This window comes from Parasteatoda tepidariorum, chromosome 7 (genome assembly GCF_043381705.1).
Source record: "Parasteatoda tepidariorum isolate YZ-2023 chromosome 7, CAS_Ptep_4.0, whole genome shotgun sequence".
In the NCBI taxonomy this organism is placed as follows: domain Eukaryota; kingdom Metazoa; phylum Arthropoda; class Arachnida; order Araneae; family Theridiidae; genus Parasteatoda; species Parasteatoda tepidariorum.
In genome coordinates, this window is record NC_092210.1 from 13,417,310 (window position 1) to 13,431,265 (window position 13,956).

General features: G+C 27.4%; 1 protein-coding gene and 1 long non-coding RNA gene across 2 annotated transcripts in view; one reads left to right on the forward strand and one right to left on the reverse strand.

Moving 5' to 3' along the window:
- The window catches only part of LOC139425986 (uncharacterized), a 62,817-nt gene that overhangs the window by 40,349 nt on the left and 8,512 nt on the right, over window positions 1–13,956 (forward strand). The gene's annotated exons all lie outside the window — the stretch shown is intronic.
- The window catches only part of LOC107457346 (tyrosine-protein kinase JAK2), a 40,398-nt gene that overhangs the window by 14,421 nt on the left and 12,021 nt on the right, over window positions 1–13,956 (reverse strand). Inside the window, exons 7-14 of the mRNA XM_016075489.4 lie at window positions 13,058–13,299; window positions 11,341–11,553; window positions 9,778–9,899; window positions 8,735–8,879; window positions 7,728–7,884; window positions 4,441–4,777; window positions 2,268–2,367; window positions 603–786 (exon numbers count right to left, since the gene is read on the reverse strand). Coding sequence (XP_015930975.1) covers window positions 603–786; window positions 2,268–2,367; window positions 4,441–4,777; window positions 7,728–7,884; window positions 8,735–8,879; window positions 9,778–9,899; window positions 11,341–11,553; window positions 13,058–13,299 — 1,500 coding nt within the window. The remainder of the gene's footprint in view (window positions 1–602; window positions 787–2,267; window positions 2,368–4,440; window positions 4,778–7,727; window positions 7,885–8,734; window positions 8,880–9,777; window positions 9,900–11,340; window positions 11,554–13,057; window positions 13,300–13,956) is intronic.

A 13,956-nucleotide genomic window follows, 5' to 3' on the forward strand; every position in this document is an offset into this window, starting at 1 on the left:
TATTTTTTATTTGCATATTTTATTTACTTAAGTTTTTTCTTGTTACAATACATTTTTAAAAAATTTCTGCTATTTCGAGTTTGGTTAAACATTTTTGACACTTCGACATAGTAACAGCAAAATTTGATACCTGCCAGATCTAACTGTAAATTTAAAACTGAAATGCAAACCCAATACGCCCTCTAGCAAAAATAAACTCTCCTCCTAACAATAAATAAATACCTGGTGCTCATTTTAAAGATTCGTGTGAAAGCATGCAATTCTGAAGCATTCTCTTCCTCAAATGTTAATATAATAATAAAAAACAAACAAAACAAAAAATGCAAATGTGAGTCATATGCCTATCATTTTGAGCAGATGGTCAAATCTACAGACATACAACGTCATCTTGTGGCAAAAATTATAGTGTTTAAAATGCTCTAGAACACTGTAACAAATATGTGACGGCTGAGAGTGAACGAGAAATAACTCTGGCAGGAAGGTGTGTCAGCCGGGAGATGAGAGCGTTTCATGATGGCACGCACATGCAACAGTTAGTGTAAAATTGTTAAAGATAATTATGATAGCTAATCAGTAAGATAATTAAAAATAAAAATTAATACCTTCAACAAGACCAATAATAGTTACTATATTGGGATGACAGAGTTGTTTTAAAATATTAATTTCACGCTGAAAATCTTTCATGGTGAAACCCTCAGAGTATCGTATTTGCTTTACGGCAACTTCTCCCCATGATGACTTGGGCCCTCTTGTAAAGAGAGCCTTTTGAACATTTCCATAAAAACCCTAAAAAAAAGATTCATAGTTAGGAAAATACAGATTAATACAAATCATAGAGTTCAAACAGTAGTATTATTGAAAATGTGCAAAAGGGATAATTATTTTGCAAGTTTCATAATAAAAAGATGTTTTACTGATCCAAAGAATATAATCATAAAATTTAAATATAAAGTTCTAATAATTGTGCCTTCAAGCCACAGTTCAAGACATTCTGCACCTTGAATACACATATATTAAAACTTTATATTTAAATTTAATTATCATATTCATTCAGGGTGTCAAAATTTAAAATCAAAATCAGTCATTTAAATAAAAATTTTTGGAAAAAAACACATTATTGGTTTACATTATTTATGATGATAATAATTTGTAATGTTTTTTAAACCTAATACTAATTTGTAATGTTTTTAAAAGATTTTTGAGCAATAAACTGTAATCTGGAAAATGTATAGTCAAATAACATAGTCTCAATAGTTAGTCAAAATTTTTCTCTTGAATGTTGCTTTTAACCACTTCATTCATTTAAAAAAATTACTAAATCAAAGGCAATTTATGAACAAAGACTTTTTACAATCACATATGTTTATTCATTATAAAAATTTAAATTGTAAAGTATAAAAATTTTCACATCCAACATATATTAAAAAAAAGGTAATTTTAAAACATCAAATTTAAATAAAATCAGCTCTATAGTTAAGACAGAGGTTAAAAAATTGATTTTCTTTAAATTTTAGAAAAATCTTAAAGAAATTTCATTTTTACAATCTAATTTTGTCGCCTACATTATGCACTAATTAATTAGCAAACTCAAGTGTGCCCTTTGAACTATTATATTGGAACATAACATGAGAAAATGGATACAAGAATTAGATAAAAAATTATGAAGGGTGTTTCATTTTTGATAATTCTACATAACATGAAAAAAGATTGATAATTAAAATTAATAACAAAACAGAATTCGATAACAGATTAAAAAACTTTTAGCAAACAAAAAACTACCAAATTTAATATCAAATTCTATTGTGTTGTTAATTATCAAAATCTGCTTTATAATGTTATGCTTTAAGCTACAAAAGTACAACTCAAAAAGTAATCAGTAACAAAGCCAATTATGAAGTTCATTTTATCATCAGACAGAGTTGATGCCTGATTTCGTAACCTATATTACTAAGGGCACATAATTAAGGTGTGTAGGTAGAACATCTTAAAGCATAAAAATCTGTTTATTTGCTCAAAACTTATTCAGAGTGTTCTTTCTTTGTAATGTTAATTATAAACAACAAAAACAAAATGAAATTAATTACAATACATTTAAAAATATATTAACTTTTAATACTTTATTTTAAGCCTATAAATTAAAAAAAAAGGCATACTAAAAAAATAGGATAAAATATAAGCTATAGTAAATAACGTCAACATATTTTGGATTATTGAATAATATATAATGAATTTGTAAAATATTTCCTAACTTAAAAAAAAACCCTTACTTGTCCTAGATGTTCATCAAATTTTAGCTCATCTCTATCAATCAACCAGTGAGTATGGTTTTTAATTGCTTCATTGACATATGGATTTGTATCTTCATTACTAAAAACAATCATTATTAGAACATTAAATTTTATTAACTTATTAAAACTGTCTAGCAGAGTTAGAAATTAAGAATATTTAGTCACTGGTCCACAGAACCAGAAACTAAAAATTAATACAAGTCTGTGCATATTTTCTTTACTCTGTTTACACATCATGTATATATTCTATTTTTATAGCTAATAAGGTAATAAAGTTAATAAAGGAAAGTCAGTGCATATGTTCTTTACTCCGTTCACATGTCATGATTATATTCTATTTTTATAGCTAATAAGGGAATAAAGTTAACAAAGGAATAAGGGAAAGTCAGTGCATATTTTATTTACTCCATTTGCATGTCATTATTATATTTTATTTTTAAAATTAATAAGGGAATATAATAGAAAAATTACAATATGGAGAATGTGTAATGTTCACAATTATGATGATATATACTACTTTTTAGCCAAAACAATTTACCATCCCTTTATATCAATTGACTACGAATAACTTATTTTATGACGGTTCATGTCAATATTTAACGTCCTCGACCAATAGACAACCATTAATTTCAAGTCCTGGCTAGAGCAGTTATTACATTGTTTCTGATTTTCAATAAAAAATAATCTAATAGGTATACAATTTTAAATAAACATAGAATTTAAGAAATGTGTGTATGATCAGTTAACAATATATAAGCACATTTACAATTAATAAATAAATAACTTTTTAACTGTTTATGAAGAACAAATTTATCAATTTAAGTTTGATATAAGATTGTAAAGTTAACACAGTTAAAGGAGAATAATATTTTACAGAAAACTTATAATGTAAGGCAAAATTAATGGTCACTAATTGTAACAAAGTGACAATATATAAAGAATGGTGATTTAAAAATTGTCAGCCAATCACAACCAAACTGCCACTTTTTTCTTCAAAAATGTAACCCATGTGTATTTTTTTAATTATTTTTTTCAATAAATATGGAATTATAATGAATATTTTGAAATATTTTTAAAATTACTTTATTTTTTACACTTGTTTTTTTTTTCAAACTCTCCTTCATTTTAAAAACGAATCTTGCAATGTTTGCTATATTTTAATTAATGTTTCATGAGAAATGTCTTAAATTAAAATTATCAGCAGTTTTTTAAATGGATTAAAATTTTGAAAAAGCAGACCTACACTTTATAGAACAAAAAAAAAAGAGAAGGTACAAATTTACTGCAACATATAAAATTATTAATTTTTTTTTTAATATTTGCAGTAGGAACAAAGGAAAAATGATTTAAAACAAAAACAGTTCTCCCCAGGAAAAACAAAGGGCAGGACACTTTCTCTCAGAAAAGGGCATTTTGAGTTTTGAAAGGGCACTCACTCGACACCGTAAAAATTTATCAAAATGTGTAATATTCTGTAATAACTGAATTTTATCCTCAACAATTTTTAAATTACCTTCTAATACTATTTTATGTGTAGATTAAAAAGTAATTCTCACTCATTATCAAAATAAGAGAAAAATTTGTAGTTTATAAAAATAATTAAAGGCATGCTAAAAAATAATATATGAGCATGAATTTTTTCAGGAAAGTAAACAAAACAAAAAAAGATTGATTGATAAACAACTCGAAAGCTTCTTTTTATAATTTAAACTGAAAATTATGAGCATTTTTTTAAAAAAAAAAAAAGTTTTTTATTTAAAAAATAATTTTTAAATATAAAATCACTAAAATTTATTAATATCCTCCCCCCCAAAAAAGATATACTTGTAAACATTTAACCAGTTGAGAATAATCCTAACAAAGTAAATATTTATAATAGTAATCAGAATTAAACTTTTAAACACAGATAATTTTACTTGGTTGTAATTATTATTTAAATAGTGAATTAGTCATTTTTAAAATGAAACACGAATAAAAGGGCTGTGTTTTTAAGGGATGGCGGCTAATTTTTACCAAAAGGGCCAAGAAGGAGCATTTATTGGGATCAAAGAGCAAGTAGGGCGGGCCGTCCTTCTAAAAGTCCTTAGGAAGAATACTGTAATTACCTAATTTTTTCATTTATAATTTAATAAAAGAATATAAGTTGACTTACTTATTATAGAGAGCATCCAGGTTATTGATAATCTGAAAATCTTCTTCATCAATAATTGTTGCTTTAGGAATGAGTGGACAGGAGGACTGACCACTAGATCCATTAACAGTTGTTTGAAGAGTGATTTGAGATATTGTATCATATGCAACTTCTTTGACAGGATTAGGTGATTGCTTCTTGAATATGTTCGCAAATGAATTTAACTTTTTACTTAAAGTTTGCTCTTTTATTTGACGCCTTTCAGGTACAGGCGGTAATTCAACTTCCTTTTCCACAGACATAACCACAGCGTTATCATTGATAGTAGCATATTCATAAGTCCTTCTTGAATTATATACTATAAAATTTAAAGTTAATTACAATTAACACTAGTGACATTCTAAGTAAAGTTCAAAAATTACAGCATTATATGGGTGCTCAACCTTTTTGAGTGAAGGGCCATTTGCATAGCAGGTTGACTAACAAAGGGCATATTGAGATATTGGTGGCAAATATAATTTTATATAAACATTAGTTTTCTAAGCACTAATTTTTTTTTAATCAGTAAACTAAGTAACATATTTGCAGAAAATTAAAATACTTTCAATTATTAGAATTCATTCAAAAATGCAAAACCTGATAATATGTTTAAATTCCTCCCATTTTTATCATTAAATATATACATATATTGATAGACGGCTATGGGCCTTTCTTCCCGGCAACAGTCAATAAATAAATAAATAGCTGAGGGATTCACGTAGTGGATGAACTTAGGAAACAAAACTCTTACAGAAATAAATATTTATTCAACGACAGTGAAACATGAACTAAATTGCAAATAAAGTTTAGATTAATAATTACAAATAAAGTAAAAAGTTAACAGTTAACATACTAATAGCAAAACATAACCAAGTCCCATGCCGAGCTCGGACTCAACTTAAAGAAGAATCTTACATAATAATAGCTTTAACAAACAAAGGGGGAGAGAGCCTTCTGATTAAGTCTTGGCCTTTTAAACATTGAAGTACTGCGCCATCGATCAATTACAAGCTACTGAGCATTTTACCTAAATTATTGTACAAGTATGAGAAGATTTAAGTAGTAACTGGCTTCTCCCTTCAGAAAAACATTGTCTCATGAGCGTAATTTGTTACCCCCCCTCCCCCCCAATGACAGCTAGACATCAGACTTGTAGGACATCATCTTGTGACTTAACTAGAGTGAACCACAAGCAGAGATTTGGCTGATTTAACGCAATTATCGATCATATTTTCAACATACACATTGGAGGGGGATATAAATTCTGACAAAAAACAAACAGCTATGCTCATAGAATGAAATTGAAAAAAATAATAATAATAATAAATACATACATATTTTAATAGATACATAAATTGAAATTAAATATTTTAATTAAAGAAAATTTATAGGGTTTAAATCCAAATAAAAAATTAAAACAAAACCATCATAGAACAAAATTAGATTCAATATTCAATTAGTATTATACCTCAGATATTATTTCTATTTCTTGAATTATAAAAGGTTTTAAGAATTTCAAATAGGAAAAACTTTATTTTTCGTTTTTTCCTAAAAATCACATAAGCTACAAGAAATTAAAGAAGAAAAAAAATTACAAACAGTGAGCAGTTTAAAAATTTGTGTTTTCCTTCACTTTTTGAATTTCTTTTGTCACTATAACATTAAATGCATCGCAAGAACTGCAGAAAAAATTATTAAAAACTAACTTAGACTCAGGATGAAATTGGCAAAAACAAAGTGTGTCAAAAAGTGATTACTTAAATGTGCAACTTAAAAATCGTGTATTGTAATAATATCGCAGTAAAAACACGAGATTTTCAAAATTACATAGAAAAGCGTAGCAATACCTACCTTGAGAAAAATAAAAAGCCATTTAGATTTATGATAAAATTGGTAGAAATAAAGAACGTCAAATAGTGATAAATTAAATGCTCGATAAATAACTTCCGAATCTTAGTATCCTAATAAATATATCTAGAATTCATGAACCACATGAAAATTGATAGTCATAAATGCCAAAAAAAAATAATAATAATCATAACATAACTTGGATTTATCATGAAATCAACAAAAATAAATTGAGTAAAAAAGTGATTACTCAAATTTGAAATTTGCGTCTTGTAACATCCTGTAAAAAAATAATTTTTTTTTAAAACCATATGAAATTTCTAGAAATAATCTTTCAAAAAGCGATTGAGAAACATAGATTTACAAAAAAATATGTGTAATTGCACCAAAAAGGGATGACTCAAATGTGCAATTCAAATTTTTTGAGCATTTTTTTCATTTATTTTTCAACAAAAAAAAGTTCAATGTCGACAGAACTTCCTACACACCCAAGGTTGTGCACCTGTAGATATTGCTTAATATAAGCCCAACTGTGCATATGCTGAGTGCATTCCTTTTACATTAGAAACTTAACCAAAATTCATAAATTATATATAAGGTGATTTAGAAAAAAATAAGACACTCAATCTTAGTTTGAAACTTACAATTTCTCTTTTCAATTACTGAGCCATTTTTGTTCAGCTCTGCTCAAAGATATAAACCTATTGAAAATTTTACTGAGTTCATTCTTCCTTCTTGTGCTTCTCCCCTCTCTTTTTCTCAAGCGTTTCAACTCACAAGTACGGATTGACATAATTAGTAGTTCAGCTTCACTAAAAACTAAATTAAATCAGACACTAACAGCAAGAGTTATCTGAATTCTGAAGATACCATGTTTAACTCTTTCTGCTCTGCTTTTTTTTTCTTTTAAGGAAAAATGAATGGTTTAAGAAAATCTTATTAAAAACATATTTTTACCTACTGTAACTTTTAGGTGTTTCATTTTTCAAATGTTACTCTCTGAAGTTTTATATTTAACTCTAATTTTATCTATCTATATTTTGTATGTGATATCTAGTGATCTGTCACTAAAGCTCAACCAATGGTAAAGTATTTTTGCTGGGAATGTTCACATAGAATTTTGAGAAGTTGATTCCCTTACGATGTTGCTTTTGAAAATTTTCAAAAAATACTCGGCCTATATTAGGAAATAAATGGTTCATAGTTTTTATTATGTATTGTAACATGACTTTATATTACAAAACATGATTTTATATTGCATATCAGAATATTTTTAAGAAACACTTTTAATAATAAAACATATTTCTAAAACAAATAGGTTTAAATTAGCTATTTTTTCAATTATTAAATATTTTGTTTAAACATATGTGAGAATGATCTCAAATAATAATAGGAAATCTGAAATGCATGGAGTAACATACCGACATAAAGAACTTGATTTACATCTCTCACAATTGATTGAGGTCGTTTTCTGCTGTCTTGGTCAGCAAGCCAGCATTCAGTCATAAGCTTCTTGATATCAGGGTGGCCATTTTCAGGTACAGGTAAGCGTTTGCCCATTTTATAAAATTTTTTTGCCTACAAATTGGGAATCAAAGCACAGTTTTTAAAATGATAGACAAAAGTATTTTTCAAAAAAATTACACCTACAATTTACATACAGTTGGACTTCTATTTAAAGATATTTTTTAAGGAACCAATAGAACAGTTTGAGAAATTATTAGTAAAATGATTACTAAAAAGTGAGGCAAACTATCAATTTAATTTTTCCTTATGTTTATATTATATATTTTACTGTTATGTTTCATTTTTTTTTCTCCTTATTTCTCAAAATATTTCTGAACTTTTCAAACTTATTCAATCTTTTAACATTTGAGAATAAAACGTGTATGGTGACACAATTAATATGATAATGTTAAAATTTATTAAGTTTGAAATAAAATTAGTTCCCTTTTAAATTGAAAAAATGCAGAGTATTCCAAGACATTGTTTAATTTTAGTCCTATTATTTATTTTATTCTATGATTTATAAAATTAATAAATATTATTTTACAGATTACTTAAAATAATCAAATATGACATACCATAATGTTAGAAATAATACCATTAGATAAGAAAACGGCAAATGACTGTGAATATACTGGCAACCATTATAGAAGGGAAAATGATAAATTAGGTTGCAGTGGCTTGGAGAGAAAACACAGATTACTAGAACTACTATAAATCACTTTTTATTTTGACCCTCTGAATGATACAACAGTGAAATGACGTATAGATTAATTTTTGTGATTTCTCTACACACACAAATACATAAAGATAAGCAAATAACCTAATTTTATTAACAATAAATAAATAAAAGAAAAAGAAAATGAGATAAAACTCGGTTACGCTTAATTTTTTGGTGAAATTTTGTTTTTATATAACCAACCTCTTTTGGCGGTTTACTGGATAATGGCTTTTGTCCAAATGAAAATATCTCCCATAAAGTTGTTCCAAAAGCATATACATCAGCTGAGAGGGAGTTTGCAGCAATTGAATAATCATCATGACATTCTGGGGGAATCCAGTGAATGCTAAAATGAAATAAAGATATATCAAACATATATATATATATATAAATAATATGTTCTACAGGTGCACAAAATAATAATATCAATATTATAATAAGGAAGTAATTCTGAAAATTATATATAATATAGCTAAAATGCACATTAATTCATAGTTTTTAAATTCATATAAAATGATGATTTATTCATGTTTTTTATATGAGGATAAAGCACAGGGAATAGTAAGATTAGCTGCATGCTTGGAAAAGGTGAACACAAATTCATATCTCGCAGTTTACCTATAAATCCTAATTCCAATATCAGTGCCTTAGTTATTATACCACTTTTCTTAAAAGTATACACAAAGTAATCACACTTTTGTAAGTTAAATGAAAAAAAATAATAATAATAATTACAGAAACTAAAAATCAGGTGTTTTAATTTTGCATTTCACTTGTTACTAAGTTAATACGGTTGTTATATAAATTGTTCTTACAAAATATTTGAAGCCGGAGAAACTAAATTTAAATTCTTTAGCAGAGAAAAAAGGCTTTGACTGAATTTTTAATGTCACAAACTGCAACTTTGTAAACCAAACACTTCATATTAACACAGTAAAAATTCATGCTTAAATAGAAACATTTTTAACATCAATGGAAGATACAAAAGTTCTTCTTCTAAGAAATTTAATTAAACTGGAAGGGTAGAGAAAGTTTAAAAAAATGGATCATATATGTGATCCCTAATTCAGTTTAATAATTTTGACTTCAGTGCAATAATTTCTTAGAATTTTGAGAGGATATAAAATTACATTGCATTGAAAATTGATAAGCCATTTTAATCTACAGAAGGTATTTAATAATTAGCTGATAAGACACATAACAAAATACAAAACACTTTAAAAAAATGAATAAAAGAATCTTACTCAGAGTCACTGTATGAAATTATACCAGGGTCAGTAATTTTCACTTTAAAAGAAGAATCTGTATGATTTGCTACCAAAATATTGTGGCACCTTATATTTCCATGTACTGTTTGCTGCTCTTCCTACAAATAAAATGTTATGAGTAAAATTTTGTTTAGTATTTACAAATTTAATTTCCACAAACATCTTTAGAGATGAGACAGATTTTATTAAAACTTTTAGAAATTATTATTTTTTTATTGAATGAACACTTTTTTAAAAATTAAAGTTAATAGCCAAATGAAGTTCTGAATTGACAAAAGACAAATACCGCATGACAAAAATAAAACATTGAAGTTCTTAGTTTTTTTTGTCCTTTCAAGTAGAATAGCATTTCCTTCATGTATATAGATCTATTATGTAAATATATTATGTATATAGATACACATGTGTACATATATTATACATATATATTACTTTTGCTCCATGTCGTTAGGTATGCTTTCTACTTTCTTTTATCTCAAACTCTTTTTCAACTGCACTTTATTTTTTAGTGATATAGACACATTATAAAGAGTTATTTTTTATCTTAGGATAATTATTCTTCATTTGGAAATATCGCATTTATCGTAAGGGAATGTGTCCTGATGAAAACCTTTAGGTTTTCCCATTAAATGATTTTCCATTTTATTTTACTCTACTTCTCTTTGTGTTTATAATATATATATATATTTATAATATATGTGTATATATATATATATATATACAGGGGTCAGTCTAGGTTTTTCAGAGAGGTACCTATTTTGTGAAAATTTAGACATAATTTGTGAAAAATTAAAAATTATATTAAAAAATCAACACAAAAATATGGATTTATCGTTTCTTAAGGGATACAAAAATAAAATTTTAAGAAAAAGTATTTTGTGAAACTACCGTTTTTCCTAAAATTGAATTTGTGAAACTACCGTTTTTCCAAAGTTGGTTTTGTGAAGGTACCGCTAAACGGTAGTAAATTCGGCCTGGACAGACCCCTGATATATATATATATACACTCATGGACAAAAAAATTAGCGCACCAAGAAGGTGTAATCAAAATGAAACGAAATTTTACATACGCAATGACTACTTTGATATAAATGATTAGAAAATGAAAGAAAGACGATAATCTTTGATTTTCTAATCATTTACTTACATCAAAGTAGTCATTACGTATGTAAAATTTCGTTTCATTTTGACAACTTCTTCTTGGTGCACTAATTTTTTTGTCCATGAGTGTATATATATATATAGCATAATAAATAAATACAAACACACGAGGAAAATTAAGAAAAACCATAAGTTTATATATATGTATATACATATATATTAAAATTTTTGTTTTAATACTACATATTTTATTTGTATGCAAATACTAGCAATTTTAATAATGTTTTGTGTTTGAAGAAAGTACTCCTGATAGAACTGAAATACACCACCACTAGTTTCATTAAGTAATAGAGCTAAGCTTAAAGTTTAAAAGAAAAAAAACACTTATTTTAAACTACAATATACAAAAACAGATGAAAAAAAAAATAGATTACTCACAAGATACCACAATGCTTTAGCCACATAATAAGCTGCTTCAATAAGATCAACTTCTGGCATCTTTTTACCCTGCCCAAGTAAATACCTATCAAGTGGACCAAGTGGTAACCATTCCATAACTAAAGCTGTGGGGTTGGTAAGAATAATACCAACAGTGGAAATGATGTTTTCATGTTGCCAAAATAAAACCTTATCAACTTGAGATAAAAATTCCTAAAAAAGTTAAACGGTACATTATTTACTAAGTTCTACAAACTTGCCGATCTTTAACTACTTACTATAGAATTTTGGTAATATGACACCACAATAGTTCACTTATAAATAAAAAAATCTAATTATTTCATTTCTGTTCTAAAATTAATGACAAATAAGTATTTAAGAAGCATATTTTAAGTTAAATGCCTCGAACCTTTGTACCTAAGAGTCCCAACAATAAATTCAAAAACAAAAAATCCTACTAAATGAATACTAAAATGAATACATAAATAGAATTATCAATAAGTGCATTTTGTCTGTAAAAAATTTAATGAAAACTTTATTTCTAGTTGCATGTTAAACGTGCAAGTAAATATCAAAAGAAGGGATAATTAAAATAATAAACTTTTGTAAATAAGCCTGAAAACATAATAGTTCTGAAAACTTAGAATCTAATTTAATTAAATCCTTTTAAATAGAAAATATGAATATAAAGAATACTTATACTTTAACATTAGGACACTGTAACCATTAATGCTTTTTTCAAAGAAAAATAAAATACTGAATGCATGCAAGTAAAAGCAGCAATTGAGACATAAAATGTATACAACTTTACTTGTAAAAAATATTGACGGTGTTAAAATTCTTATAGAAAAATAGAATACAGGAAATTCATACGAATTTTTTACAGGTATGCAGAAATGCCTTGAATGCTTATAATGAAAATGAAAAAGAATGCTTTAAGTTCATAATCAATTTTCTGAAGATGTTAGGTATTTTTTGGGCTAACTCCTTAAATATCACTTTTGAGGATGTAGTTTCTTTTATTTAAAAGTTTACAAATTAAAATGATTTTTTGATAAGACTCATAACTTTATCGTGGGTTGTGATTCAGATATACATGTTTAAAAACAATGTTATCACCAATTTAAAATCAAATTTAACAAGATCAAATGTCCTCAATTTAAATAAAAGTTAGTATGTTTTATTTAATTAAAATTTTTTAAACCAATTTATATATTTATAAGTGTTATAGTCACAAAGAGTCCATAATTTTTCGGCAATTCAAAATTCTTACTGATTTATCGTTAAATCATTCAGAGGATACTCCTTTGGAAAATTAAAGGGCCTTTTCCCTCTCTAAGCTTAATGGATTTGGAGCTAATAAGCAACAAATTTAATTGTAGAAAATCTTCAAGATGCTTTTAATTAACTTCTGCTTAATTTTGGTTGTTCGACGCCTGGTGGCTGAGCGGTAGTGCTTCGAGCTGTCGTGCCTAAACACTGGGGGTTCCGCGTTCGGCTGACCACCTGACTGGAGCATCTGCTCCCGCACCCCAGAGCCCAAGAAAACTGAGATGGGCACAGTAGGCCTTGGCCCTCTATGGGCTGTTGCGCTGCTAAGTTTTAGTTTTTAATTTTGGTTTTTACAGCCATAATATTGAAAAAAAGTAATATTATAAAATTGGTGGGTAAAAGTATAACATTGAGAGATAACAAGAGCTAGACAAGGAAGACTCACCATCAAATGAGTAGCTTTTGTTTCCCGACGCAGACTTTTGACTGCAACAGCTTTGGATTCACCACATGTTCTACGTAGATGGCCGTGAGTTACGCTGGTGAATCTTCCATTGAACTTTGGTATGGTTTTAGAGAAAACAATAGCATCATGAGGAATACATTGTGCGGTGCAATTGCAATCTCCTCGGGTAACAAAGTTATTATCCCTGTCTTTTTTACGGCACAGCAATAAGTCAGAGACATCTGTAAATTAAATGGAGACATTTAGAAGAGGAGATAAAAAAAATAAGGCTGATTTAGGGTTTAAGTACTTTAGGATTTTGAAAAAAATACTTTATTTCATTATTAAAGGGTGCCTTAATACGTTAAAATGATGACTCAAAGTTTATGAACAAATACTTTAAGTGCTTTAATTTTTTACACAAGCGCTGTGTAGATCCAATAAATGTCAAAAGCGTTATTTTGCAAAGTTGCATTGTTATAAATTTATACAAGGATCAGGGGTCAGAAAATTTACCTTTCAATTAGGTGACCCAGGTTCAAATTCCAATGATGGCTGGTTAATACAAACTCTGCTCCTGGTTCACACTGACCACAGTGACAGAATTAAAATTTTCTCAGTGGTAGATGGATCATGGGTAAAAAACCCTTTGCTGTCGGGCTAACTATGGAAGGTTTTCCACAACATATCATGAAAATAGGTTCATTTCCATCAAAAAGTCCTCCACAAAGACTAGTTTGTCTCAACATATGTTATTCTTGTTCCAGGAGTCTCTTCTCTTCTGGGTTGGGTCCAAAATTAAAAGGTTACTGAGTTGGAACTCTTTTTTTTAATGGCAGCTACTGAACTTATTGTTCTTCATCATTTAAGGTGTTGGAAGTGTTGCTCATTTTGAGTTG